The following is a 26,034-nucleotide window of genomic DNA, read 5'->3' on the forward strand; positions in this document are numbered from 1 at the left end:
CGTTTAAACAAGCTGCCCCATACATAAAATTTATGCACAAGTGTCCGTGTTGTTGAATAAACGTATAAGTATAGTTCAATATGGTATCCTTGTACCCAGCTTATTTACAGATAGGCAGTTCAGAAGCTCGTGAGCGTTCACAAAAAACAAAATTTATGCTTACCTGATAAATTTCTTTCTCTTGTGGTGTATCCAGTCCACGGGTTCATCCATTACTTGTGGGATATTCTCCTTCCCAACAGGAAGTTGCAAGAGGACACCCACAGCAGAGCTGTCTATATAGCTCCTCCCCTAACTGCCACCCCCAGTCATTCGACCGAAGACAAGCAAGAAAAAGGAGAAACTATAGGGTGCAGTGGTGACTGTAGTTTAAAAATAAAAAACACCTGCCTTAAAGTGACAGGGCGGGCCGTGGACTGGATACACCACAAGAGAAATAAATTTATCAGATAAGCATACATTTTGTTTTCTCTTGTAAGGTGTATCCAGTCCACGGGTTCATCCATTACTTGTGGGATACCAATACCAAAGCTTTAGGACACGGATGAAGGGAGGGACAAGGCAGGAACTTAAACGGAAGGCACCACTGCCTGCAAGACCTTTCTCCCAAAAATAGCCTCCGAGGAGAAATTTGTAGAATTTAGAAAAAGTATGAAGCGAAGACCAAGTCGCCGCCTTACAAATCTGTTCAACAGAGGCCTCATTTTTAAAAGCCCATGTGGAAGCTACAGTTCTAGTGGAATGAGCTGTAATTCTTTCAGGAGGCTGCTGGCCAGCAGTCTCATAAGCTAAACGAATTATGCTTCTCAGCCAAAAAGAAAGAGAAGATGCCGAAGCCTTTTGGCCTCTCCTCTGTCCAGAGTAGACAACAAACAATGCAGATGTTTGACGAAAATCCTTAGTAGCTTGTAAATAAAACTTTAAAGCACGAACCACGTCAAGATTGTGTAATAGACGTTCCTTCTTTGAAGAAGGATTAGGACACAGTGACGGAACAACAATCTCCTGATTGATATTCTTATTAGATACCACCTTAGGAAGAAACCCAGGTTTGGTACGCAAAACTACCTTATCTGCATGGAAGATCAGATAAGGGGAATCACACTGTAAGGCAGATAACTCTGAAACTCTACGAGCCGAAGAGATAGCTACCAAAAACAGAACTTTCCAAGATAAAAGCTTGATATCTATGGAATGCAGAGGTTCAAACTGAACCCCTTGAAGAACTTTAAGAACTAAATTTAAACTCCATGGTGGAGCAACAGGTTTAAACACAGGCTTGATTCTAACTAAAGCCTGACAAAACGCCTGAACGTCTGGAACATCTGCCAGACGCTTGTGTAGAAGAATAGACAGAGTAGAAATCTGTCCCTTTAAGGAACTAGCTGACAATCCCTTCTCCAATCCTTCTTGGAGAAAAGATAATATCCTATGAATCCTGAATTTACTCCATGAGTAACCCTTGGATTCACACCAATGAAGATATTTACAACATATCTTATGATAGATTTTCCTGGTGACAGGCTTTCGAGCCTGAATTAAGGTATCAATGACCGACTCGGAGAAACCACGTTTTGATAAAATCAAGCGTTCAATCTCCAAGCAGTCAGCCGCAGAGAAATTAGATTTGGATGTTTGAATGGACCTTGGAGTAGAAGGTCCTGCCTCAGCGGCAGAGACCATGGTGGAAGGGATGACATGTCCACCAGATCTGCATACCAAGTCCTGCGTGGCCAAGCAGGTGCTATCAAAATCACAGAAGCTCTCTCCTGCTTGATCTTGGCAATCAGACGAGGGAGGAGAGTAAATGGTGGGAACACATAAGCCAGGCTGAAGGACCAGGGCGCTGCTAGAGTATCTATCAGCGCTGCCTGGGGATCCCTTGACCTGGACACGTAACAAGGAAGCTTGGCGTTCTGACGAGACGCCATGAGATCCAGTTCTGGTTTGCCCCATAGTTGAATCAGCTGGGCAAATACCTCTGGATGGAGCTCCCACTCCCCCGGATGAAAAATATCGACTTAGAAAATCCGCCTCCCAGTTCTCTACTCCTGGGATATGGATAGCTGAGAGATGGCAAGAGTGAACCTCTGCCCATAGAATTATTTTTGAAACCTCCAACATTGCCAGGGGGCTTCTTGTTCCCCCCTGATGGTTGATATAAGCTACAGTCGTGATATTGTCCGACTGAAATCTGATGAACCTGACCGCAGCTAGTTGAGGCCAAGCCTGAAGAGCATTGAATATCACTCTCAGTTCCAGAATGTTTATCGGAAGCAGGGCTTCCTCCTGAGTCCATGAACCCTGAGGCTTCAGGGAGTTCCAGACCGCGCCCCAGCCCAGAAGGCTAGCATCTGTCGTCACTATAGTCCACTCTGGCCTGCGGAAACTCATTCCCCTGGACAGATGGACCCGAGATAACCACCAGAGAAGAGAATCCCTGGTCTCTTGATCCAGATTTAGCAGAGGGGACAAATCTGTGTAGTCCCCATTCCACTGATTGAGCATGAAAAGTTGCAGTGGTCTGAGATGTAGGCGGGCAAACGGAACTATGTCCATTGCCGCTACCATTAGGCAGATTACTTCCATACACTGAGCCACTGACGGCCGAGAAGTGGAATGAAGAGCACGGCAGGAAGTTAGAAGCTTTGATAATCTGACCTCTGTCAGAAAAATTTTCATTTCTACTGAATCTATCAGTGTTCCTAGGAAGGAAACTCTTGTGAGAGGGGAGAGAGAACTCTTTTCTTCGTTCACCTTCCACCCGTGAGACCTCAGAAAGGCCAGAACAATGTCTGTATGGGACTTGGCGATTTGAAAAGTCGACACCTGTATCAGAATGTCGTCTAGGTAAGGAGCCACTGCTATGCCCCGTGGCCTTAGAACCGCCAGTAGGGACCCTAGAACCTTCATAAAGATTCTTGGTGCCGTGGCTAACCCAAAGGGAAGAGCTACAAACTGGTAATGCCTGTCTAAGAAGGCGAACCTGAGGAACTGATGATGATCTTTGTGAATCAGAATGTGGAGATAAGCATCCTTTAAGTCCAAGGTAGTCATATATTGACCCTCCTGGATCATCGGGAGGATGGTTCGGATAGTCTCCATCTTGAAGGATGGGACCCTGAGAAATTTGTTTAGGATCTTGAGATCCAAGATTTTTCTGAAAGTTCCCTCTTTTTGGGGAACTATAAACAGATTTGAATAGAAGCCCTGCCCCTGTTCCTCCCTTGGAACTGGGTGGATCACTCCCATAACCAGTAGGTTTTGAACACAACATAAGAATGCCTCTCTCTTTATCTGGTTTACAGATAATTGTGAGAGATGAAATCTCCCCTTGGGAGATGAAGCTTTGACGTCCAGAAGATATCACTGGGAAACAATCTCTAATGCCCAGGGATCCTGGACGTCTCTTGCCCAAGCCTGGGCGAAGAGGGAAAGTCTGCCCCCTACTAGATCCGGTCCCGGATCGGGGGCTACTGTCTTAGAGGCAGCCGCAGGTTTCTTGGCCTGCTTCCCCTTGTTCCAAGCCTGGTTAGGTCTCCAGACTGGTTTGGACCGGGCAAAATTTCCCTCTTGTTTTGCATTAGAGGAAACTGTAGCTGCACCACTCTTGAAGTTTCGAAAGGAACGAAAATTATTCTGTTTGGCCCTTAACTTATTGGACCTATCCTGAGGAAGGGCGTGACCTTTTCCTCCAGTAATATCAGAAATGATCTCCTTCAGACCAGGCCCAAATAGGGTCTTTCCCTTGAAGGGGATGTTAAGAAGCTTAGACTTTGAAGTAACGTCTGCTGACCAGGACTTAAGCCATAGCGCCCTACGCGCCAAAATGGCAAAACCTGAATTCTTAGCCGTTAGCTTGGCTAAATATAAAATGGCGTCAGAAATAAAGGAGTTAGCTAACTTAAGAGCTTTAATCCTGTCTAGAATATCGTCTAGCGGGGTCTCCACCTGTAGAGCCTCCTTAAGAGACTCAAACCAAAAAGCCGCTGCAGCAGTAACTGGGGCAATGCATGCAAAAGGCTGGAGAATAAACCCTTGATGTATAAAAATTTTCTTAAGGAGACCCTCCAATTTTTTATCCATAGGATCTAGGAAAGCACAACTGTCCTCGACGGGGATAGTTGTACGCTTAGCTAGGGTAGAGACTGCTCCCTCCACCTTAGGAACTGTCTGCCACGAGTCCCGTATGGCGGCATCTATGGGAAACATCTTTTTGAAAGCAGGAGGGGGAGAGAACGGCACACCTGGTCTATCCCATTCCTTAGTAATAATTTCCGAAAACCTCTTAGGGACTGGAAAAACATCAGTGTAAACAGGCACTGCAAAGTATTTGTCAATTTTACACAATTTCTCTGGAACCACAATGGGGTCTGTGACAGACCCTTCTGTCAGGACTGAAGGAGTTAATTGTGTTTAGCTAAGAAACTAATTTCTAAAGACAGAGTTGCTGGCCTCAGCTATTGTGTGCTATAATTACATTTAAGCAATAAACAGGCCATTGTTTAATCACGCTCAGAGAGCAGACGCTAGGTGATAAGACAAGCCAAATGTGTTTAAGTTGTTATCTGCCTAAGTAAAGTATTTAAGTAATGTAATTCTACTGTTTCATAAAAGGGCGTCTTCCCCTTTTTATCTAAATGTACAAGAGTCTTTCAACCCCCCCATCTGGGGTCAAACCTGTATAAATACTAGTTTAAGAATAAACAGAAGTTAGATGTGCGCTTAGGAACTAATACCAAGCACCTCTCTAAGAGACACTATCCCTAAAGAGTGTCAAGATATAGTGAAAGTGGATTGTTAAGCTTTTTACGGCTTACAGATAGAGAGGGCGCCAAGGGCTAAAGGTATCAGACACCAATGTAGTGTAAAAAATATATTTAATAAAAATCAATATACAATCATAAAATCAGTACAAAATAGGGACGTCTCCCTAGATATTAAAAATCCTAAGTCACAGTTTATTGCTACAATGTGGTAGACAAATATGAAAAATAAAAAATAAAGTGCATATACGATCTAATTTAAATGCATTAATCAGTAAAATAAATGAGTAAGAGGTTACTAAAATATAAAACCATACACGTTATACTAGAATCTTAAATATGTATATTTCACAGGGGATACGGCAGATATTCCCAAGTATACTGAGGGATATAGGATAGCGTGGGACTATCAAATAATAAGATTCTAGTATAACGTGTATGGTTTTATATTTTAGTAACCTCTTACTCATTTATTTTACTGATTAATGCATTTAAATTAGATCGTATATGCACTTTATTTTTTATTTTTCATATTTGTCTACCACATTGTAGCAATAAACTGTGACTTAGGATTTTTAATATCTAGGGAGACGTCCCTATTTTGTACTGATTTTATGATTGTATATTGATTTTTATTAAATATATTTTTTACACTACATTGGTGTCTGATACCTTTAGCCCTTGGCGCCCTCTCTATCTGTAAGCCGTAAAAAGCTTAACAATCCATTTTCTGTATAAATACTAGGCATCTAGCCTTTAATAAATGACATTCTGTTTTAAACCTGAAACTGGCTGGGTTGTGAATTGCTGATTCCCTATGCAGGACATTGTTCATCTGGTATTAACCCTTGGTACACTGTTGGTACTGTAACATTGGTGGCAAGCGACGGAATGAACCTTATCGCCCAGAAGAGCAACTACACAAGCCAGTAACCTCAGGAAGAGGGGGATTATTACAATACTGACTAAGATGGAAAGAGTACCAGGGACAGAAGGAACCAATGGGCCCAGCATAGCAGACAGAACCCCCGCAGAAGCAAGCTTTGATCGGGCGGTTAAAATAAGACTGGCACATTATGGCCCCAACCCATCTGCGGAAATTATCGACCGGGTCATAGCAGCTGTGGAGGCCAACCTACTTCGCCAAAGCGGCGCTGCAGCAAACCCAGTGGAAAAGAGAAAAGTTAATTTTGCAGCTTTAAAAACTTCCTGGAAACAGAAGGAGAGATTGATGGGTACCTTGCGGATTTTGAGAGGCAATGTGCACTACACAAGGTACCCGCAGAGGACTGGGTCATGATATTATCCGGAAAATTATCCGGCCGGGCCAGTGAGGCTTTTCGGGCCATTCCAGATGAGGAAGTTGGGGATTATAATACTGTAAAAGAGGCTCTGCTCTCCAGGTATGCGGTTACACCGGAGGCATACCGGAGGCGGTTCAGAGACACTGTTAAATTAACTGGAGATTCCTACCTTGAGTGGGCATGTAAGGTGCACCGCACAGCAGCTCACTGGATAGCGGGGTGCCAAGCCGTGTCTGGGGAAGAGGTGCTGCAGCTATTCCTGTTGGAACATTGCTTCGACAAGTTACCCGCAGGAGTTCGAGAGTGGGTTCGGGACCGTAAACCCTCCACCCTGCATGAAGCGGCTCGCTTGGCAGATGAGTATACGGATGCCCGCAAACTGGACACTTCTACCACTAAGCCCCCTGCTAGAGTGGAGTACAGACCCCCAGTCACCCCAGCAGCTGCCAGTTACCAACCCCCGGCGCACCGCTATACCACACGGCCTCTGGCCACGAACTACCCTCAGAGAGCCCGGTTCAATTCATGGGGCTACTCACAGCCTATTTGGTGCTTTGGATGTAAGCAACTAGGGCACAAAAGACCAGAGTGTCCCTAAATGCAGCGAACCAAGCACAGTCCTGGAGAAGACCCGCCGGCGGAATCCCACGTAACTCTCAGCCTGCGGCCCGCTACGTAGAGGCGCAAGAATGCTGGAGCATCCTACATGAGGCAGACCTTGTGCAAGCTGCCCACCGGAATAACCGGCAACTGGTTAAAGTGAATGGGAAGAAGGTCAGTGGTCTACGGGATACTGGTGCTACCATGACCTTGCTTCAAAAGAACTTGGTGTCTGAGAAACAGTACACTGGAGACACTGTGGCTGTGAGGGTAGCAGGGGGCGATGTGTTCAGCCTACCTGTTGCCAGGGTACATTTGGATTGGGGAGTGGGCGCTAGACCTGTGAATGTGGGGGTCAAGAAGGACTTACCTGTTGATGTTCTTCTTGGAAATGACTTGGCTCCCCTTGTTTCTGCCTATGCTCCCATGGGTCCCGCTGATGTTAACCCTGTGACTACCCGTGCTCAGATCCGTGCAGCAGAGACTGACCCCCCTGCTGCTAAGCCCCAGGACGCTGAGCTCAGTAAATCTCTATCCGCTATTGATACGTGGAAGTCCCGTTACAATGCGCTGATGAAGGAGAAGAGGAGCGCAGAGGAAAAAGCACGTTTAGAACGTGAATCTCTGCTAGACAAGCTGCACCGACAGACTGCAGAAAACATCAGCTTGAGAGTGGGACATGAAACATTAAAGACAAACTTAGCGACACTTGAGGAGAAGCTGACGCTGGCTCATAGTGAGGTGCAGCAACTCAAGGGCACCCTATGTCAGTATGAAGGGATTGTGGATACCTATAAAGAGCAGGTACAGAAAACTCGTAAAGAAGCTGATGGGATTTTGAAGGACTGTTTAGCCCTAGTCTGGACACTCAGGAAGTTGAACCCTTCTTTGTATGGACAGGAATTCTCTCTCATAACGGGAATACAGATGGATTGTCCTGGCAAACTGACATGCCTACCACCTCCTAGTCCGGTCATCCCCAGGTTGACCCGCCAAAGGGTCAAGCCGGGTCTGCCGGAGTGTTCCACAAGGGGGGAGATATGTGACAGACCCTTCTGTCAGGACTGAAGGAGTTAATTGTGTTTAGCTAAGAAACTAATTTCTAAAGACAGAGTTGCTGGCCTCAGCTATTGTGTGCTATAATTACATTTAAGTAATAAACAGGCCATTGTTTAATCACCCTCAGAGAGCAGACGCTAGGTGATAAGACAAGCCAAATGTGTTTAAGTTGTTATCTGCCTAAGTAAAGTATTTAAGTAATGTAATTCTACTGTTTCATAAAAGGGCGTCTTCCCCTTTTTATCTAAATGTACAAGAGTCTTTCAACCCCCCCCATCTGGGGTCAAACCTGTATAAATACTAGGCATCTAGCCTTTAATAAATGACATTCTGTTTTAAACCTGAAACTGGCTGGGTTGCGAATTGCTGATTCCCTATGCAGGACATTGTTCATCTGGTATTAACCCTTGGTACACTGTTGGTACTGTAACAGGGTCACAGTCATCCAGAGTCGCTAAAACCTCCCTAAGCAATAAGCGGAGGTGTTCAAGCTTAAATTTAAACGCTGTCATTTCAGAATCAGACTGAAGTAACGCCCTCCCTGAGTCTGAAATGTCACCCACAGATAGAAGCTCACCTGCCTCGGCTTCTGAGCATTGTGAGTGTATATCGGACACAGGCATTAAAGCGTCAGAAAGCTCTGTATTAGTTCTAGCCCCAGAGCTGTCTCGCTTTCCTTGTAACCCTGGCAGTTTGGAGAATACCTCTGAGAGGGTAACATTCATAACTGCCGCCATGTCCTGTAAGGTAAAAGAATTAGACGCGCTAGATGTACTTGGCGTCACTTGAGCGGGAGTTATAGGTTCTGACACATAGGGAGAGCTAGATGGCATAATCTCCCTCTTTTCAGTCAGAGAATCCCCTGGAGATAAATCTTTAAGCGCCATAATATGGTCTTTATAGTTTATAGAAATATCAGTACATTTGGTACACATTCTAAGAGGGGGTTCCAATGGTTTCCAATGGAAACGCGTTTCGCTCAAAAGAGCGTTATCAAGATCTTGATAAAGCTCTTTTGAGCGAAACGCGTCGACCTTGTGACTGCTGACCTTAACTTGTGTTGAGATATAACACAATAAGTTCTTTTAAACCTTTGTTATTAAGTGGAACAGTTTTAAAACTGCAACAACCCGGGTTGTCTACTTTAAGCTATTTGGGACTTTCTCCTTTCCTGCGTGCGCTTAGCACTAAGTGCAAGATTTGCTAACATCATTTACATAATTTATATTTTAAACGAAGAATTCTCTGTCATCTAAAGAAGTTACCTATCACTCAAAACTTCCAGCCAATCCCACCCGAGAAACCAGGTCGTGACGTCAGACGCCAAGACACATGCAGCGCTGCTAAGTCACTAGGTAAGAAGGGGAGACGGATGCTGTGAACGGCTCTACGGAAAATAAGGTAACCGGTTCTACTTGGAAATACAAAAATAAGGTAACCTGTGTTATCTGAAGGTAACATAGATCTAAAGACTAAATTAGTCCTACCTGTGTATATTTTTGTGAACGCTCACAAGCTTCTGAACTGCCTATCTGTAAATAAGCTGGGTACAAGGATACCATATTGAACTATACTTATACGTTTATTCAACAACACGGACACTTGTGCATAAATTTTATGTATGGGGCAGCTTGTTTAAACGGAATTTAGATTGCAATCAGATGCATACGTTGGATCTCATATATATGGTTTAACCTGGTTTTAAACTTTGGATATATGGTTTTATGTGATTCTTTTTCTGCTAATCATTTGGGAAACGTCCCTTTAATATGATGTTTTAAAATTTAGATCATAAGATCGTTTTTTTATTCTGTATCATATATATTTTTTATAAAGTAAATATTGTCAAACCTACTGTGGCTATTTCTATCTCTCTGTCTTAGAGATTTCTACACCGTGTTATATAACACAAATATAAATATTATAAACACATAGGTGAACACATCCTTTGGACACATCCTATAGTAATTCACACGCTTAGCTAATCTCTTGTCACTATATATTTATTGACACATCACTATATATTTATTGACACACCTCTACTTATATATATATATATATATATATATATAACAATTGCTTATATACCTTTAGCTAATTGTAGCGCACCTATCACCCCTAGTTTTGTAATACAATCTTCTAATCAGTGACCCTAGTCTTAACCTCCCCCTATAGCGTGTAACATCTTTTAATGAGGGGGCTCAGTTCAGTAGTTTTTCCAAATTTGTGCATTTGTAACAACCCTTTTTCATTTTCATAGAGCTACAAATTTTAACAATGACTAAACAAAAATAAATAAAAATGAGACAGGTAAAATTATTTAAACTTTGGAGAAATGAGATTCCATATGGGAGTCACAAACCAAATCATTTACCAATCTTCATGGTAAAAATTAAATTAAAGCAACAATATTTACAAAGCAGATGATTTAGTGGTTTACAAATGTATATTCAGAACATTGAGGAGCGAGTAACATATCATTTAGGTACCAAGTAAGGATTCTATAAATAGCTTTACATTAAGTCATATAAGAAAGGTATGAACCATAAGTAAAATGTTATGATTAGTGGCTCCTGGGATTTGTCAGTCCATGGGTTAGTTGTAAGGATTACACAAACAGAAAATGATGACAATGTTAATGATGGTATGACGATATGGCGTGATAAAGCTTGTGACCGTGCCGGTCACTTACACAGTACGATCCGTTTCTCTGATACACTTGGGCAAGAGGCTTCTTCTCATCGGGGAGGTGTACGGGGCCCCTGCTATAACACAGCAAGGACGAGTTGCTATCACTAAGCAGATGAGAGATTGTAGGAGGTTGCTCTGAAAAGTCATAGGATCGAGGAAGTGGAGGACGCGGTGGGACTATCTCCTCCTCCTGGAGATTGCAGAACAGTCACCTTATTCAGATGTACAAACCTCCATTACCTACATATCCTCAATGTCTCAGGCTATAAAATAGCACATAAAGTCATATCGCTAACAAATAAACACACATTATTCACGGCTGCAGACAAAATAAATCAATAAACCATTCAGAAGGTCATTAACACCTGCACTTACAATGTTTTCCAGTTATGACTCAGTAAATAAAGGGACATTAAAGTAATTTTATATATCAATCATATTTGAATCAATGAATTGTGAAATGTAACCGTTTAAATGTTTTATGGCCAGGGAAAGACACATCGATAAAGTCTCTAATGTATTGTTTCTGATCTGCTGTGGCCAATTAGCAATAACATAACGCCAGCACATATCAAACAACCCACTGTGTAGCATGTTGCAGGATCAGGTATGAATGCCAATGAAAACAACCCAGTCTCACAGGAAAAGCAGGCAAAATAAAATTGTTTGTTCCAATGTGATGAATTTAACAGGATTTATTTTTAACCAAATCACTTTAGTTTAATTCTTTCATAATTTGAAGCTTAAACATATTTAGACACAAATTACTTAAAATAAATGTATGAAGCAGATGCACATTTTACACCACGAATCAATACTTATCGTGTACATTAATTTCTGTTGACAAATTAAGATTATTTTGATTAATCACTGGGTGCACAACTAATCCATAGAGGTTTTCATCACTTCCACCCATAGTAAACACAACTCACCTCATTAGTATTTAGTCCAGATGAAAACAACTTTGAGTCTGTATTACCTGCAGAGGGTAACAATACCGTGAGTCACTAGCGCAACAAACAATAGCAGTAAACACACAATGATCCCATATAAACAGAACAAAGCGCCAGTTGTACATTCTACATTATAATAGATTTTTTACACCCATAAAAAGTTACGTATTCACTTTCCTAACTAGACAACATTAGATCATAACTTTACAGTAAATAATGTCCCTACAGTAAATTGTCACTGTAAATAATGTAAATAAAATGTGATGAAGACAAGTCTAATTGACTTTGTTTTACCATTACCTGTTGTCTCACCTGCCTCAGTAGATCTTTTCTGTTTATTTTTACTTAAGCCTTCCATGACATCTTGAATTGTCCAGAGTTCCTTCTGCATCTGAGCTCGTTGTATGCCGGATGATTCAGTCTGCAAAATCATAACGAAGAATTATAATAAATAGAAGGAAAAAAACTTAAGTTAAATCCCCTTGTAGACTCTAAAGAAGAGAAATGATACATGATTGTAACCAATACACAAAGATATCACTATCTTCTAAAATATTCTTCTCTATGGTTTAAATACAACAAACGATACTGATTTCTCTCAGCTAATAGGAGATTATGACCCTCTAAATATTAAAACTTTCCTAAAGTATATCAGTCTGGTTCCGCCGAGTAAGGTCAGTCAAGGTCAAAATACAAATTCATACAAAAAGAGGAGCGCTCTACCAGGAACCAACAACAGCTTGTTCTATGGCAAGTTAACACACAGGAGCAGCCTCTTTTAGCCCAGTTGTGCTTTTCACAGAGGAAAACTTTCCTGAAGTATCAGTCTGACCCCACAAAGTAAGCCCCAAAATACCAGGCAAATCTCCTCTGAACAAAGAACATGACAAACCCATACGATCGTTTTGGCCTCGTCAGTGTGAGCTGCAGCCCTATTCCTCTAAGCTTCACTGGACAAGGAGTCCACGTCTGGTTCCCCCATAAACCTTAGGGAGACCTCCCCAGGATCATAATACAAATTCATACGAAGAGAGGAGCACTTTACCAGGAATGAACAATAGCTCAGTAGCTTGTTCTATGGTGAGTTACCACCCCACTAGGTAAGGTCAGTCCAGCCCTGAAATACCAGGCAATTTTACTATGAACAAGGAACATGACAACCCCAGACGATGAATTGCCTGGTTTTATAGGTCTGAACTGACCTTACTCGGCAGGATCAGACTGATATACTTCAGGAAAGTGTTCCTCTGTGAAAAGCAGAACTAAGCTAAAAGAGGTTCCTAACCCGCCATAGAACAAGCTACTGAGCTGCTGTTCGTTCCTGGTAGAGCTCACTTTGTGTATATATATATATAATACATATATACAATCCTACCAGGAGGGGCAAAGTTTCCCAAACCTCAAAATGCCTATAAATACACCCCTCACCACACCCACAATTCAGTTTAACTAATAGCCAAGTAGTAGGGTGATAAAGAAAGGAGTAAAAAGCATCAACAAAGAAATTTGGAAATAATTGTGCTTTATACAAAAAAATCATAACCAGCATAAAAAGGGTGGGCCTCATGGACTCTTGCCAATATGAAAGAAATGAATTTATCAGGTAAATTCTTACATAAATTATGTTTTCTTTCATGTAATTGGCAAGAGTCCATGAGCTAGTGACGTATGGGATATCAATACCCAAGATGTGGAACTCCATGCAAGAGTCACTAGAGAGGGAGGGACAAAATAAAAACAGCCATTTCGCTGAAAAAAATTAATCCACAACTCAAATATAAGTTTTTTCTTTAAAAGACAAGAAAAACTTAAGAATCAAACAGAAACAGCTGCCTGAAGAACTTTTCTACCAAAAACTGCTTCCGAAGAAGCAAATCCATCAAAACGGTAGAATTTAGTAAATGTATGAAAAGAAGACCAAGTTGCTGCTTTGCAAATTTAGCCTGGAAAATCAAAAGCTTTAGCCAAGAAGCCAAGGAAATAGCAGAAGCCTTCTGACCTTTCCTAGGACCAGAAAATATAACAAATAGACTAGAAGTCTTCCTGAAATCTTTAGTAGCTTCAATATAATATTTCAAAGCTCTCACCACATCCAAAGAATGTAAGGATCTTAAAACACAATAATTCTGCTTATTAACAGCAGAAAAATAACACCAGTAAATATACCAATAATGGTATAACATCACAACCACGTTGAAATGTAAAATTAGTAACATTTAAAGTTAAGGTAAATAATATGAGAGTATAGTAACTCTCCCCCCTTTTTTCACATGCACTGTGGGTTTTAGTATAGTTCACAAACACAGAATCACACATCGTAGTTAGATATTGCACACCACATTCACTTTTGTCGAGATTCAGAAATTTGAACTTATGTTAATAAAATATAAATCAATAATACACACACAATTTCACCAAACATCACTACTAATCTGGTAGGATAAAGAACACCAGATAGGTTATAATCTATGAATATAAGTACACACTTCTGATCACAAGAATTTTTGAATCACATTTGTTCACCCAACATTAAGAGGATTAGAGTTCAAGATGAGAACAAACATGAACCAAATTTACAATATATACAGATGTGGAGAGACACGCCTCCAAAGGAACATCTGCACACACTATCACACACATATTAATAATTACAAATCACTTTGGAGATAAGACATAAATCTTTCAAATAGTAGATACTATCTCGAACATATGGGTTATCACACAGAAGGTCACGTTGTATTCAGAAACAAGATGCCAAGCAATTTCAGGGTGCATAACCAATACCCATATTTATAATCTAAATGAAAAAATTCTCACATTCAGAATACCCAACTATATACATTTTCTATTTCTTACTTTGCAGAAAATACTAACGATAATTGTGATATACCAACAGAGAATAGTGACATCAATACTCCACCTACAATATACAACTGTAATAGGGAGGAGTCTATTCTATTGGTGCCAATTGTATGATATAGGCACAGATAATATGAGAATAGTCTAATAAGATGCTGTGACTGGGATATTTAAAATACACCCTTTTCTCGTTCTTTCCACATTCATAATGACATTTGTTGACTATTTTCCTTCCTCCCTTTGTTTTCCATCCATTAATAATTATAAAAAATACTTAGAGCATATGAAATAGTAAAATGTATTTTTTGACTCAATATCAATGGAAATATGTTTCAAAGAATAATATTTGCAAGTGAGCTAGTAATTTGAAGCAATCACTAAAAATGTATGACCACAGTTAAATCCCTGTCCAATAAAACCAGCATGGATGGAATAAATGTGAAAACTCGTTCATAATAAGAAAAGAGATAATATTTACATGTAGAACTCCATGTGAAACAGGTATATACCTACTTAAAATAGACGTCATGATGAATGACATAGAAGATTCCAATGAAAATGGAGAAAAGGCGGGACTTCCGGTACATCGAGGCTGTAAATAGGAACAATTCCGGTGGCTCGCTGCCTTTGACAAAGCCCTTACGGGCGAAACGCGTCAGCAGTATGGACGCTGTTTTAGCATAAACTCTGTTGAATCAACTATAGCTTATAATGTTAAGTAATTTCAATTGGAATCAAGCCATGCTTATTAGTGCATAAGGGGAATGCAGGGGGAGCTGCACAAGCAGTAGCGCTTATTTTAGCATTATGCTATTTAATAATAAATAGTACTTTACTAGGACAAGCTGTTAATCGACTAACTATTCGGGCATAGCTGCGAGCATTATCACAGTAACACGGGTGTACTCGGATCAGTCAGATACCGGCGGCTTGTTGGGGTGATCACTGACCTAAGAATTAAGCAGCGCATTTTTATATATATATACACACTAGAGATAAACTGTTACACAGTGATATTAGACCGCAGCAGGCACGCACATACACAATATCAGCTGCCGACTAATAGATCAGACAGATATCTATTGCCTGTGTATAATCATAATACCTATTAGAACGAAGAAGATATTAACGCTGTTACGTATCAACCTCTACTATCCTGTCCTATAATTTCAATCGGACAAAACAAGAGTGTGTACAGGGATGTTTAAATCTATTAACAGTTATGCTAGTTTCCTCACATGAATTAAGTGAATTGACAGATTTATTGATATAAACTGGGATAATCACTGTTCACACTTACACGATGAGTTATGTACTATCTAGAGGCTAGGACTATAGTGGAGAAGGAGAGTTGTGAGAAATAAACAACCTTATAGCGGTCAATCCTTTAACACATGTGGCAACTTTAGACACACTCAGCAAACAGCACCAATGAAAGCTCGTTCAAGCATTTAGCTACACAACCTGTTAATAACAATACGACTTGTAGATACAAGTTAGTACAGCACCCCAGAGGTATTATATAGCAAACTGAAAATTTAGTAATCTCTAGTATTTCTAAACCAGCTGTCTGGCACAACACAATGACAATACGAGTAAACTGAGATACGAGTAAACCAGTGATACCATTAATACTGAGTTGCTATCGCGTTACTGAAAGTGTTACAGTGTAACCGGAGCAATACAGTGATCAGTGTGTTCTAACAATTATACTATATATCTTCAAACTGATACATAGTATACTTCCAGCTACCGAGGTGAATTCTTTACATAAGTCTAAGCACAACACAATATTAGAACCTAACCAAGGGCAGACAATTATTAAATATTATAAAAAAATTGGGTAATAATAAAATCATTACCTACTTCTATTCCATTCTTATATGGTGTGCCTTAGATGTCCTGAATATCATTCACTGTTATTGTTAAAGTATAATCTATGAACATATTGGATATGATAGTGTTATAACCTGACAGCACCTAGAGCGTAACTCCATCAGAATTAATATTGAATCTGATAATGATAATGTAGCCCTATACATGCCATTTGGATCACGTTCATCATATACGCTTTAAGTAGATTTCTTTACCCATTATTGATTGGAGTATTACGCATACAATTGATTGACATGTTATATACAGTTACATCCTCCTACAATTTTTAAACCCCCCCCATTGCCCCTACTAGGAGATATTGTAATTTGGCAGATTGAATGTGAATATATAGTTACCACACAGTGATATACATGGTCACAATTATAGCATTGCAAGCTAGACTTACTACAAGTATAAACCCCAACACTGAGGGTATAACAGGTAGATATGTGTATAATGAATCAGGCCAATCATTTTGGACCCAATCCACCCCCTGCAAATCGAATTATCTGACCAACAGAGTTTAATAATTTTAATATGTTTGATGTTTTGTTTAAAAAGTTATGTTTTAAACACATGGAAAATCGCACTTTTCAGAGTCTGGGCATAAGAGTGCTAGATGCATTCTTTCCGAGGGTAATCTTTATCCACAATTTCTAGTTCTGATGCTAGACAGAGCCTGAACAAAGGACTGAATATCCGGAAACTCCGCTAGCTTCTTCTGTAACAGCACCGACAACGCCAAAATCTGTCCCCTTAAGGAACTGGCGGCAAGACCCTTATCCAGTCCATCCTGGAGAAAGGCCAGAATCCTGGATACCCTAACATTGTGCCAGGGATATCCACGTTCCTCGCACCAGGATAAATAGGTCATCCACACCTTATGATAGATGCGATGAGTGACCGGCTTCCTGGCATGGATGAGAGTATCAATTACTCTCTCAGAAAAACCTCTCTTAGCCAAGACTAGGCGTTCAATCTCCACGCAGTGGAGAAATGGACCCTGAACCTGCAGATCTCTGCGCCAGGGTAACCTCCATGGAGGAGACGATGACATCCCCACCAAATCCGCAAACCACGTCCTCCGTGACCACAATGGAGCAATCAGAATGGTTGACGCTTGCTCCTGTTTGATGCATGCTACCACTCGAGGAAGAAGTGGCAACGGAGGAAATATGTAAATTAGGTTGAACTCCCAAGGCACCGCTAAAGCATCTATCAGCTCTGCCTGTGAGTCCGTGGACTGCGCCCCATATCTGGGTAGCTTGAAGTTGAGTTTGGACACCATGAGGTCTATCTCCGGCGTCCGCCATCTGTTGCAGATCTCCGCAAATACCTCGGGATGGAGAGACCATTCCCCCGGATGAAACGACTGTCTGCTGAGAAAGTCCGCTTCCCAGTTGTCTATACCCGGAATGTGGATCGCTGAGAGCGAACAATTGTGAGTCTCTGCCCATTCCAGAATCCAAGATACTTCCCTCATGGCTAGGGAGGTTCTCTTTCCCCCCTGATGGTTTATGTAAGCCACCGAGGTAATGTTGTCCGATTGGAATCTGATGAATCGGGACGACCCCTGGTAGGGCCAAGCCCTCAGAAAGTTGACTATCGCTCAAAGTTCCAGAATATTTATTGGTAGAGTCAACTCCTCTCGAGTCCACCTGCCCTGTGCCCTTCTGGCACCCCAAACAGTTCCCCATCCTGATAGACTTGCATCCGTGGTCACAATCTCCCAGGATGGCTTCAAGAAGGATGTCCCCTGGGCCAGCTGACCCGGATGGATCCGCCAAGAGAGGGATTCCCTCACTCGGATGTCCAGAGAGATCTGTTGGGATAGATCTGAGTGATCACCATTCCATTGTCTCAACATGCATAACTGAAGAGGTTTGAGATGGAACCTGGCGAATGGAATTACATCTATGCTGGATACCACGAGCCCAATCACCTCCATACACCTGGCCACAGATGGCCTTGAGGAAGTCTGAAGGGCAAGAAAGCTGGATGCAATCTTAGAACGTCTCTGATCTGTCAAGAATATCTTCATAGATATGGAATCTATTATCGTACCCACAAACTCCAGCCTGTTGCTGGGAACCAGAGAACTCTTTCCTTCGTTTATCTTCCATCCACAGGATCGAAGGAGGAGAAGAAGAGCCCTTGAATGGTCCTCAGCGAGACTGTAGAACAGAGCCTGGACCAGAATATCATCCAGATAAGGGGCCACCGTAATACCTCTGGCTCTCACTACCGCGAGTAGCGCCCCCAGAACCTTCGTAAAGACTCTTGGGGTAGTCACCATACCGAACAGTAGGGCCACAAACTGGAAATGTTGGTCCAGAAATGCGAATCTTAGTAACCTGATGTGGTCCTTGAAGGATGCCTACCTTCACGTGCCAATCCACAGTCTATTGTCGTCATAAATTGCCCCTCTTGAACTAGGCGCAGGATCTATCTGATCGTCTCCATTTTGAACGAAGGAACTGACAGAAACTTGTTTAGCTAGCTCCTTATACATAAGTCTCATGTCTTTATAGCAGACACCCTGTCTGCAAAGTCACCTTTCTTCTGCAGAGATGAGCTTCTGAATACAGGAGTACAATAAGCTGCGTCTGACAAAAGGTCACCTCATATAGATAGAGGAAAGGAAATTTCACGCTAAGCTTGTTGGCTTGTGTGAATCAAGCTCTCGGTATTCGGGAGAGCCTTACACAGTTTGTTCCTGTCTCCTACCCTCTATGCCTGTGTTCAGTATCGGCATACGAAGAGGGAGGTGTGTCATCATCCAGCGTTCCTGATTGGCCACACGGAACTTGGTCCGGCTCGAGGATTGGTGTTGTTGCCGTTGTGAGTCTCCCGGGCGACGCTGTGGTCCCGGCCCGCTTGGTTAGGCACGTTCAAGTGCCGCCCTGCTTGTGAGTACCTTTTCTCTCCTTATACTCACCTGTCTGGGTCTATACGTTATCACCCTATTGGCGCCTTCCTGTTTCCCCACTACAGATTTCCTAACCGTCTACGCACGCTACAGAAGAGCAGCCTTATATCGGATTGTTTGCTACATTCGTCACCATAGGCGCACCTCCATCAAGGACTTATTTTGTTTTTGATATCTGTTTAGGCACTTAAGGTCCAGAACTTGGCAAAACGTGCCCTCCTTCTTTGGGACCACAAAAAGGTTTGAATAGTACCCTAGACCCCTTTCTGCTAGAGGTACTGTAACGATTACCCAGAGAGATGAGAGATCCATCACGCACTCTAGAAAGGTGTCTCTCGTCTCTGGTCTTGAGGATAGGTTTGACAGGAGGAATCTGCCCCTGGGCGGATGAGTCCTGAACCCTATCCTGTAATCCTGGGTGATAACCTCCAGAACCCAAGGATCCTGGACGTCTTTCATCCAAGCCTCTGTGAACAGAAATAGTCTGCCTCCTACCCGATCCAGCGACGGATCGGGGACAGCCCCTTCATGCTGACTTTGTCTCGGCGGGCTTCTTGCTCTGCTTGGACTTGTTCCAAGATTGAGCTGGCTTCCAATATCCCTTGGACTGCTCGGACTTCGCAGAAGGCTGCTGGCATTGAGACTTGTCTGAACAAAAGGGACAAAAAGTAGAGCCCTTAGGCTTATTCTTCTTATCCTGCGGAAGGAAAGCACCCTTGCCTCCCGTGACCGTGGATATGATAGAGTCCAGACCTGAACCAAAAATAATTTTCCCCTGAAACGGAAGGGATGGTAATCTAGACTTGGAAGTCATGTCAGCAGACCACGACTTTAACCATACAGCCCTGCGGACTAGAACAGAGAAACCTTATGTTTTGGCATTCAGGCGAATAACCTGCATGTTTGCATCACAGATAAAAGAGTTAGCTACCCTTAAGGCCTTAATCTTTTCCTGTATCTCCTTGAGGGGAGTCTCCACCTTGACCATAGCTGACAGTACGTCACACCAATAGGTAGCCGCACCAGCCATCGCAGCAATCGCCGCTGCCAGTTGAAAAACAAACTCATGAGTTGGAACATCTTTCTCAACATGGATTCTAACTTCTTATCCATGGGCTCTTTGAAAGACGAACTATCCTCGAGGGGAATAGTCGTAAGCTTAGCGAGCGTGGAGATAGCTCCATCCACCTTAGGAATGGCCCCCCATTGCTCAAGCTGAGAGTCCGGAACGGGAAACAGCTTTTTAAAAGAGGTAGAGGGAGAAAAGGACGAGCCCAGTTTCTCCCACTCAATTCTTTATAATCGTAACCATCTTCACGGGAACTAGGAAGGTCTGGGTCACCACCCTGTCCTCGTAAACCCTATCTAGCTTCGGTTCCAGAACCTCCAATGTAGCAAGCACTTCTTTAGAAGTCGCCGATTCCGTTCCAGAGAGAGCTCCCTCCGACTAGTCGGAGGAGTTGTCCTCATCGGATAATCTCTCTGAGACATCCAACTGAGTAGATGACCCATGGGACGGAAGGCTATGTCTTTCCCTTTGCTTGCGCTTTGCAGGGCGAGGTAGGGCATTGAAGCCTGCCGATTCCGTCCCAGAGAGAGCTCCCTCCGACTAGTCGGTGGAGTCGTCCTCATCGGATAATCTCTCGCAGACATCCAACTGAGTAGATGACCCCTGGGACGGAAGGCTATGTCTTTCCCTTAGCTTGCGCTTCGCAGGGCGAGGTAGGGCGTTGAAGGCTGCAGAAACTGCCTCTTGCAACTAGGCTGCGAAATCTGGCAGCCACGAGGCCCCTCCCGCTGGAGGATTAGTAGGGCCTTGGGGAGAGACACATGTAATCGAAGATGAATGTTGGGTTACACCTCGCGGGACAAAGAGCCCTCAGAGGTGCACGGCTCAGTAATACTAAATATCTTATTCTTTTTAGATATTGCAATCTTATCAAAGCATGTGGAACACAGTTGAGCAGGCGGATCAACCTGTACCTCCTCACAATAAACACAGGTATTAGATTTGTTTAAAGAGGGAGTATCCTCTAACATATCAGAGTCCTTCAAAGCTTGCACCTTTAATACGGAATGAGATAGATTAAATGGCACCTTTATACACCAATGGCCAGGCCACTCACCACCTCCTATTACCCAGACCACGGAGAAACCGTGGCGTCTCCCGCAAATGCCGAGAAGGAAAGAAGAAATTGAAGAGGCCACACCTGATCACATGGAGTGCCATGCAGGCCCGCCCCTGCACTATAGAGAAAATGCGCCAAAAAACAGGATGCACCCATCTTCACCTGACTGTTCACACATTGCCAGAGTCTCATCTCACACATGACGTAGCATTAACACAATAAAGATATTATGCATAAATCCCGCCCTGTTCAATAATCCCCTTTTCAGGGATATTAAACCTTGATTCTATACAGATAAAAGGAGACACACTGTGATACTGTCTTCTTGCATTATCATATGAGCATAAATGAAACAAACTTACCAGAATCTATGCCGTGGAACAGGAACACGGCCCTTCAAGTGTGACAGGTTAGTAGCATCGCTCCTGAAATCGACTTGAGTGAATAAAGGCAGGCAGCAAAATTCGTCAACGCTGATTGCCAAGGAGCTGTTAACATAACTCGGGATGGTTTCACAGAGACAACACTACCTGCATCTCCGGACTCTTTTTTTCATCCATGCTCTCACTGAGAGGCTGACAGAGTACTACCCTCCATAAGAGACTACTCCTAATATTCTGACACTTTTCTGCCAACCTCCTGTGAAGAAAGGCAAAGAATGACTGGGGGATGAGGGGAGTGGGGGTATTTAAGCCTTTGGCTTGGGTGTCTTTGCCTCCTCCTGGTGGCCAGGTTCTTATTTCCCACAAGTAATGAATGAAGCAGTGCACTCTCCTCCCATTAAGATGGAAAATGTTACTAATTATCTGGTCCTTTGGACAAGTTCATTTTTGAAAGCCACGGTTCTTAAAGGGACAAAAAAAAAAAAAAAAAAATGTTCTACCTGATTCAGATGCAGCATACAATTGTAAACACCTTTCTAATTTACTTATATTACCTAATTTGCTTTGTTATTTTGGTATCCTTTGTTGAAAAAGATGCCTAGGTAGGCTCGGGAGCTATCTGCTGATTAGTGGCTGCACATATATGAATCTTGTCATTGGTTTACCAATGTGTTTTGCTACTAAAGATACCAAGAGAATGAAGCAAAATTGATAATAGAAGCAAATTGGAAAGTTATTTAAAAATGTATGTTCTATCTGAATCATGAAGGAAACATTTTGGGGTTTATGCCCCTTTAAGTGGTTAAATCATAGTGGGTTGTACACTTATCGGATCTATGCATAAAATAAAGAAGATTGTCTTAACCATTTCTAAAAATGCATTATTATAACATAATTTATGCTTACCTGATAAATTCCTTTCTTCTGTAGTGTGATCAGTCCACGGGTCATCATTACTTCTGGGATATTACTCCTCCCCAACAGGAAGTGCAAGAGGATTCACCCAGCAGAGCTGCATATAGCTCCTCCCCTCTACGTCACTCCCAGTCATTCGACCAAGGACCAACGAGAAAGGAAAAGCCAAGGGTGAAGTGGTGACTGGAGTATAAATCAAAAAATATTTACCTGCCTTAAAAACAGGGCGGGCCGTGGACTGATCACACTACAGAAGAAAGGAATTTATCAGGTAAGCATAAATTATGTTTTCTTCTGTTAAGTGTGATCAGTCCACGGGTCATCATTACTTCTGGGATACCAATACCAAAGCAAAAGTACACGGATGACGGGAGGGATAGGCAGGCTCTTTATACAGAAGGAACCACTGCCTGAAGAACCTTTCTCCCAAAAATAGCCTCCGATGAAGCAAAAGTGTCAAATTTGTAAAATTTGGAAAAAGTATGAAGCGAAGACCAAGTTGCAGCCTTGCAAATCTGTTCAACAGAGGCCTCATTCTTGAAGGCCCAAGTGGAAGCCACAGCTCTAGTAGAATGAGCTGTAATTCTTTCAGGAGGCTGCTGTCCAGCAGTCTCATAAGCTAAACGAATTATGCTACGAAGCCAAAAAGAAAGAGAGGTAGCGGAAGCTTTTTGACCTCTCCTCTACCCAGAGTAAATGACAAACAGAGAAGACGTTTGTCGAAATTCCTTAGTTGCCTGTAAGTAAAATTTTAGAGCACGGACTACATCCAGGTTGTGCAGTAGACGTTCCTTCTTTGAAGAAGGATTTGGGCATAAGGAAGGAACAACAATCTCTTGATTGATATTCCTGTTAGTAACTACCTTAGGTAAGAACCCAGGTTTAGTACGCAGGACTACCTTATCCGAATGAAAAATCAAATAAGGAGAATCACAATGTAAGGCTGATAATTCAGAGACTCTTCGAGCCGAGGAAATAGCCATTAAAAATAGAACTTTCCAAGATAACAACTTTATATCAATGGAATGAAGGGGTTCAAACGGAACGCCCTGTAAAACATTAAGAACAAGGTTTAAACTCCATGGTGGAGCAACAGTTTTAAACACAGGCTTAATTCTGGCCAAAGCCTGACAAAAAGCCTGGACGTCAGGAACTTCTGACAGACGTTTGTGTAACAGAATGGACAGAGCTGAGATCTGTCCCTTTAATGAACTAGCAGATAAACCCTTTTCTAAACCTTCTTGTAGAAAAGACAATATCCTAGGAATCCTAACCTTACTCCAAGAGTAACCTTTGGATTCACACCAATATAGGTATTTACGCCATATCTTATGGTAAATCTTTCTGGTAACAGGTTTCCTAGCCTGTATTAAGGTATCAATAACTGACTCAGAAAATCCACGTCTTGATAAAATCAAGCGTTCAATTTCCAAGCAGTCAGCTTCAGAGAAGTTAGATTTTGATGTTTGAAGGGACCCTGTATCAGAAGGTCCTGTTTCAGAGGTAGAGACCAAGGTGGACAGGATGACATGTCCACCAGGTCTGCATACCAAGTCCTGCGTGGCCACGCAGGTGCTATTAGAATCACTGATGCTCTCTCTTGTTTGATTCTGGCAATCAATCGAGGAAGCAACGGGAAGGGTGGAAACACGTAAGCCATCCTGAAGTCCCAAGGTGCTGTCAGAGCATCTATCAGGACTGCTCCTGGATCCCTGGATCTGGACCCGTAACGAGGAAGCTTGGCGTTCTGTCGAGACGCCATGAGATCTATCTCTGGTTTGCCCCAACGTCGAAGTATTTGGGCAAAGACCTCCGGATGAAGTTCCCACTCCCCCGGATGAAAAGTCTGACGACTTAAGAAATCCGCCTCCCAGTTCTCCACTCCCGGGATGTGGATTGCTGACAGGTGGCAAGAGTGAGACTCTGCCCAGCAAATTATCTTTGATACTTCCATCATAGCTAGGGAGCTTCTTGTCCCTCCCTGATGGTTGATGTAAGCTACAGTCGTGATGTTGTCCAACTGAAACCTGATGAACCCCCGAGTTGTCAACTGGGGCCAAGCCAGGAGGGCATTGAGAACTGCTCTCAATTCCAGAATGTTTATTGGCAGGAGACTCTCCTCCTGACTCCATTGTCCCTGAGCCTTCAGAGAATTCCAGACGGCACCCCAACCTAGAAGGCTGGTGTCTGTTGTTACAATTGTCCAGTCTGGTCTGCTGAATGGCATCCCCCTGGACAGATGTGGCCGAGAAAGCCACCATAGAAGAGAATTTCTGGTCTCTTGATCCAGATTCAGAGAAGGGGATAAGTCTGAGTAATCCCCATTCCACTGACTTAGCATGCACAGTTGCAGTGGTCTGAGGTGTAAGCGTGCAAAGGGTACTATGTCCATTGCCGCTACCATTAAGCCGATTACCTCCATGCATTGAGCCACTGACGGGTGTTGAATGGAATGAAGGGTGCGGCAAGCACTTTGAAGTCTTGTTAGCCTGTCCTCTGACAGGTAAATCTTCATTTCTACAGAATCTATAAGAGTCCCCAGGAAGGGAACTCTTGTGAGTGGAACGAGTGAACTTTCCTTTTCGTTCACCTTCCATCCATGTGACCTTAGAAATGCCAGCACTAACTCTGTATGAGACCTGGCAGTTTGAAAGCTTGAAGCTTGTATCAGAATGTCGTCTAGGTATGGAGCTACCGAGATTCCCCGCGGTCTTAGTACCGCCAGAAGAGCACCCAGAACCTTTGTGAAGATTCTTGGAGCTGTAGCCAATCCGAATGGAAGAGCCACAAACTGGTAATGCCTGTCTAGGAAGGCAAACCTTAGGTACCGATAATGATCTTTGTGAATCGGTATGTGAAGGTAAGCATCTTTTAAATCTACAGTGGTCATGTATTGACCCTCTTGGATCATAGGTAAAATTGTCCGAATAGTCTCCATCTTGAACGATGGAACTCTTAGGAATTTGTTTAGGATCTTTAAGTCCAGGATTGGTCTGAAAGTTCCCTCTTTTTTGGGAACCACAAACAGATTTGAGTAAAACCCCTGTCCCTGTTCCGATCGTGGAACTGGATGGATTACTCCCATTAACAAGAGCTCTTGTACGCAGCGTAGAAACGCCTCTTTCTTTGTCTGGATTGTTGACAATCTTGACAGATGAAATCTCTCTCTTGGAGGAGAGTATTTGAAGTCCAGAAGGTATCCCTGAGATATTATCTCTAGCGCCCAGGGATCCTGAACATCTCTTGCCCAAGCCTGGGCGAAGAGAGAAAGTCTGCCCCCCACTAGATCTGATCCCGGATCGGGGGCCCTCAATTCATGCTGTTTTAGGGGCAGCAGCAGGTTTCCTAGTCTGCTTGCCCTTGTTCCAGGACTGGTTAGGTTTCCAGCCTTGTCTGTAGCGAGCAACAGCTCCTTCCTGTTTTGGTGCAGAGGAAGTTGATGCTGCTCCTGCTTTGAAATTACGAAAGGAACGAAAATTAGACTGTCTAGTCTTGGCTTTGGCTTTGTCCTGAGGCAGGGCATGGCCTTTACCTCCTGTAATGTCAGCGATAATCTCTTTCAACCCGGGCC

The 26,034-nt window shown here is 42.7% G+C and overlaps 1 protein-coding gene across 2 annotated transcripts in view; it reads right to left on the bottom strand.

The window, feature by feature from the left end:
* The window catches only part of PLEKHA5 (pleckstrin homology domain containing A5), a 1,264,477-nt gene that overhangs the window by 199,823 nt on the left and 1,038,620 nt on the right, over positions 1-26,034 (bottom strand). For both annotated transcript variants that reach the window (XM_053719122.1, XM_053719123.1), the window contains exons 20-21: positions 11,674-11,794; positions 11,353-11,399 (exon numbers count right to left, since the gene is read on the bottom strand). In XM_053719122.1, the coding sequence (XP_053575097.1) occupies positions 11,353-11,399; positions 11,674-11,794 (168 nt within the window). The remainder of the gene's footprint in view (positions 1-11,352; positions 11,400-11,673; positions 11,795-26,034) is intronic.

Source organism: Bombina bombina, chromosome 6, assembly GCF_027579735.1.
Source record: "Bombina bombina isolate aBomBom1 chromosome 6, aBomBom1.pri, whole genome shotgun sequence".
Classification (NCBI taxonomy): domain Eukaryota; kingdom Metazoa; phylum Chordata; class Amphibia; order Anura; family Bombinatoridae; genus Bombina; species Bombina bombina.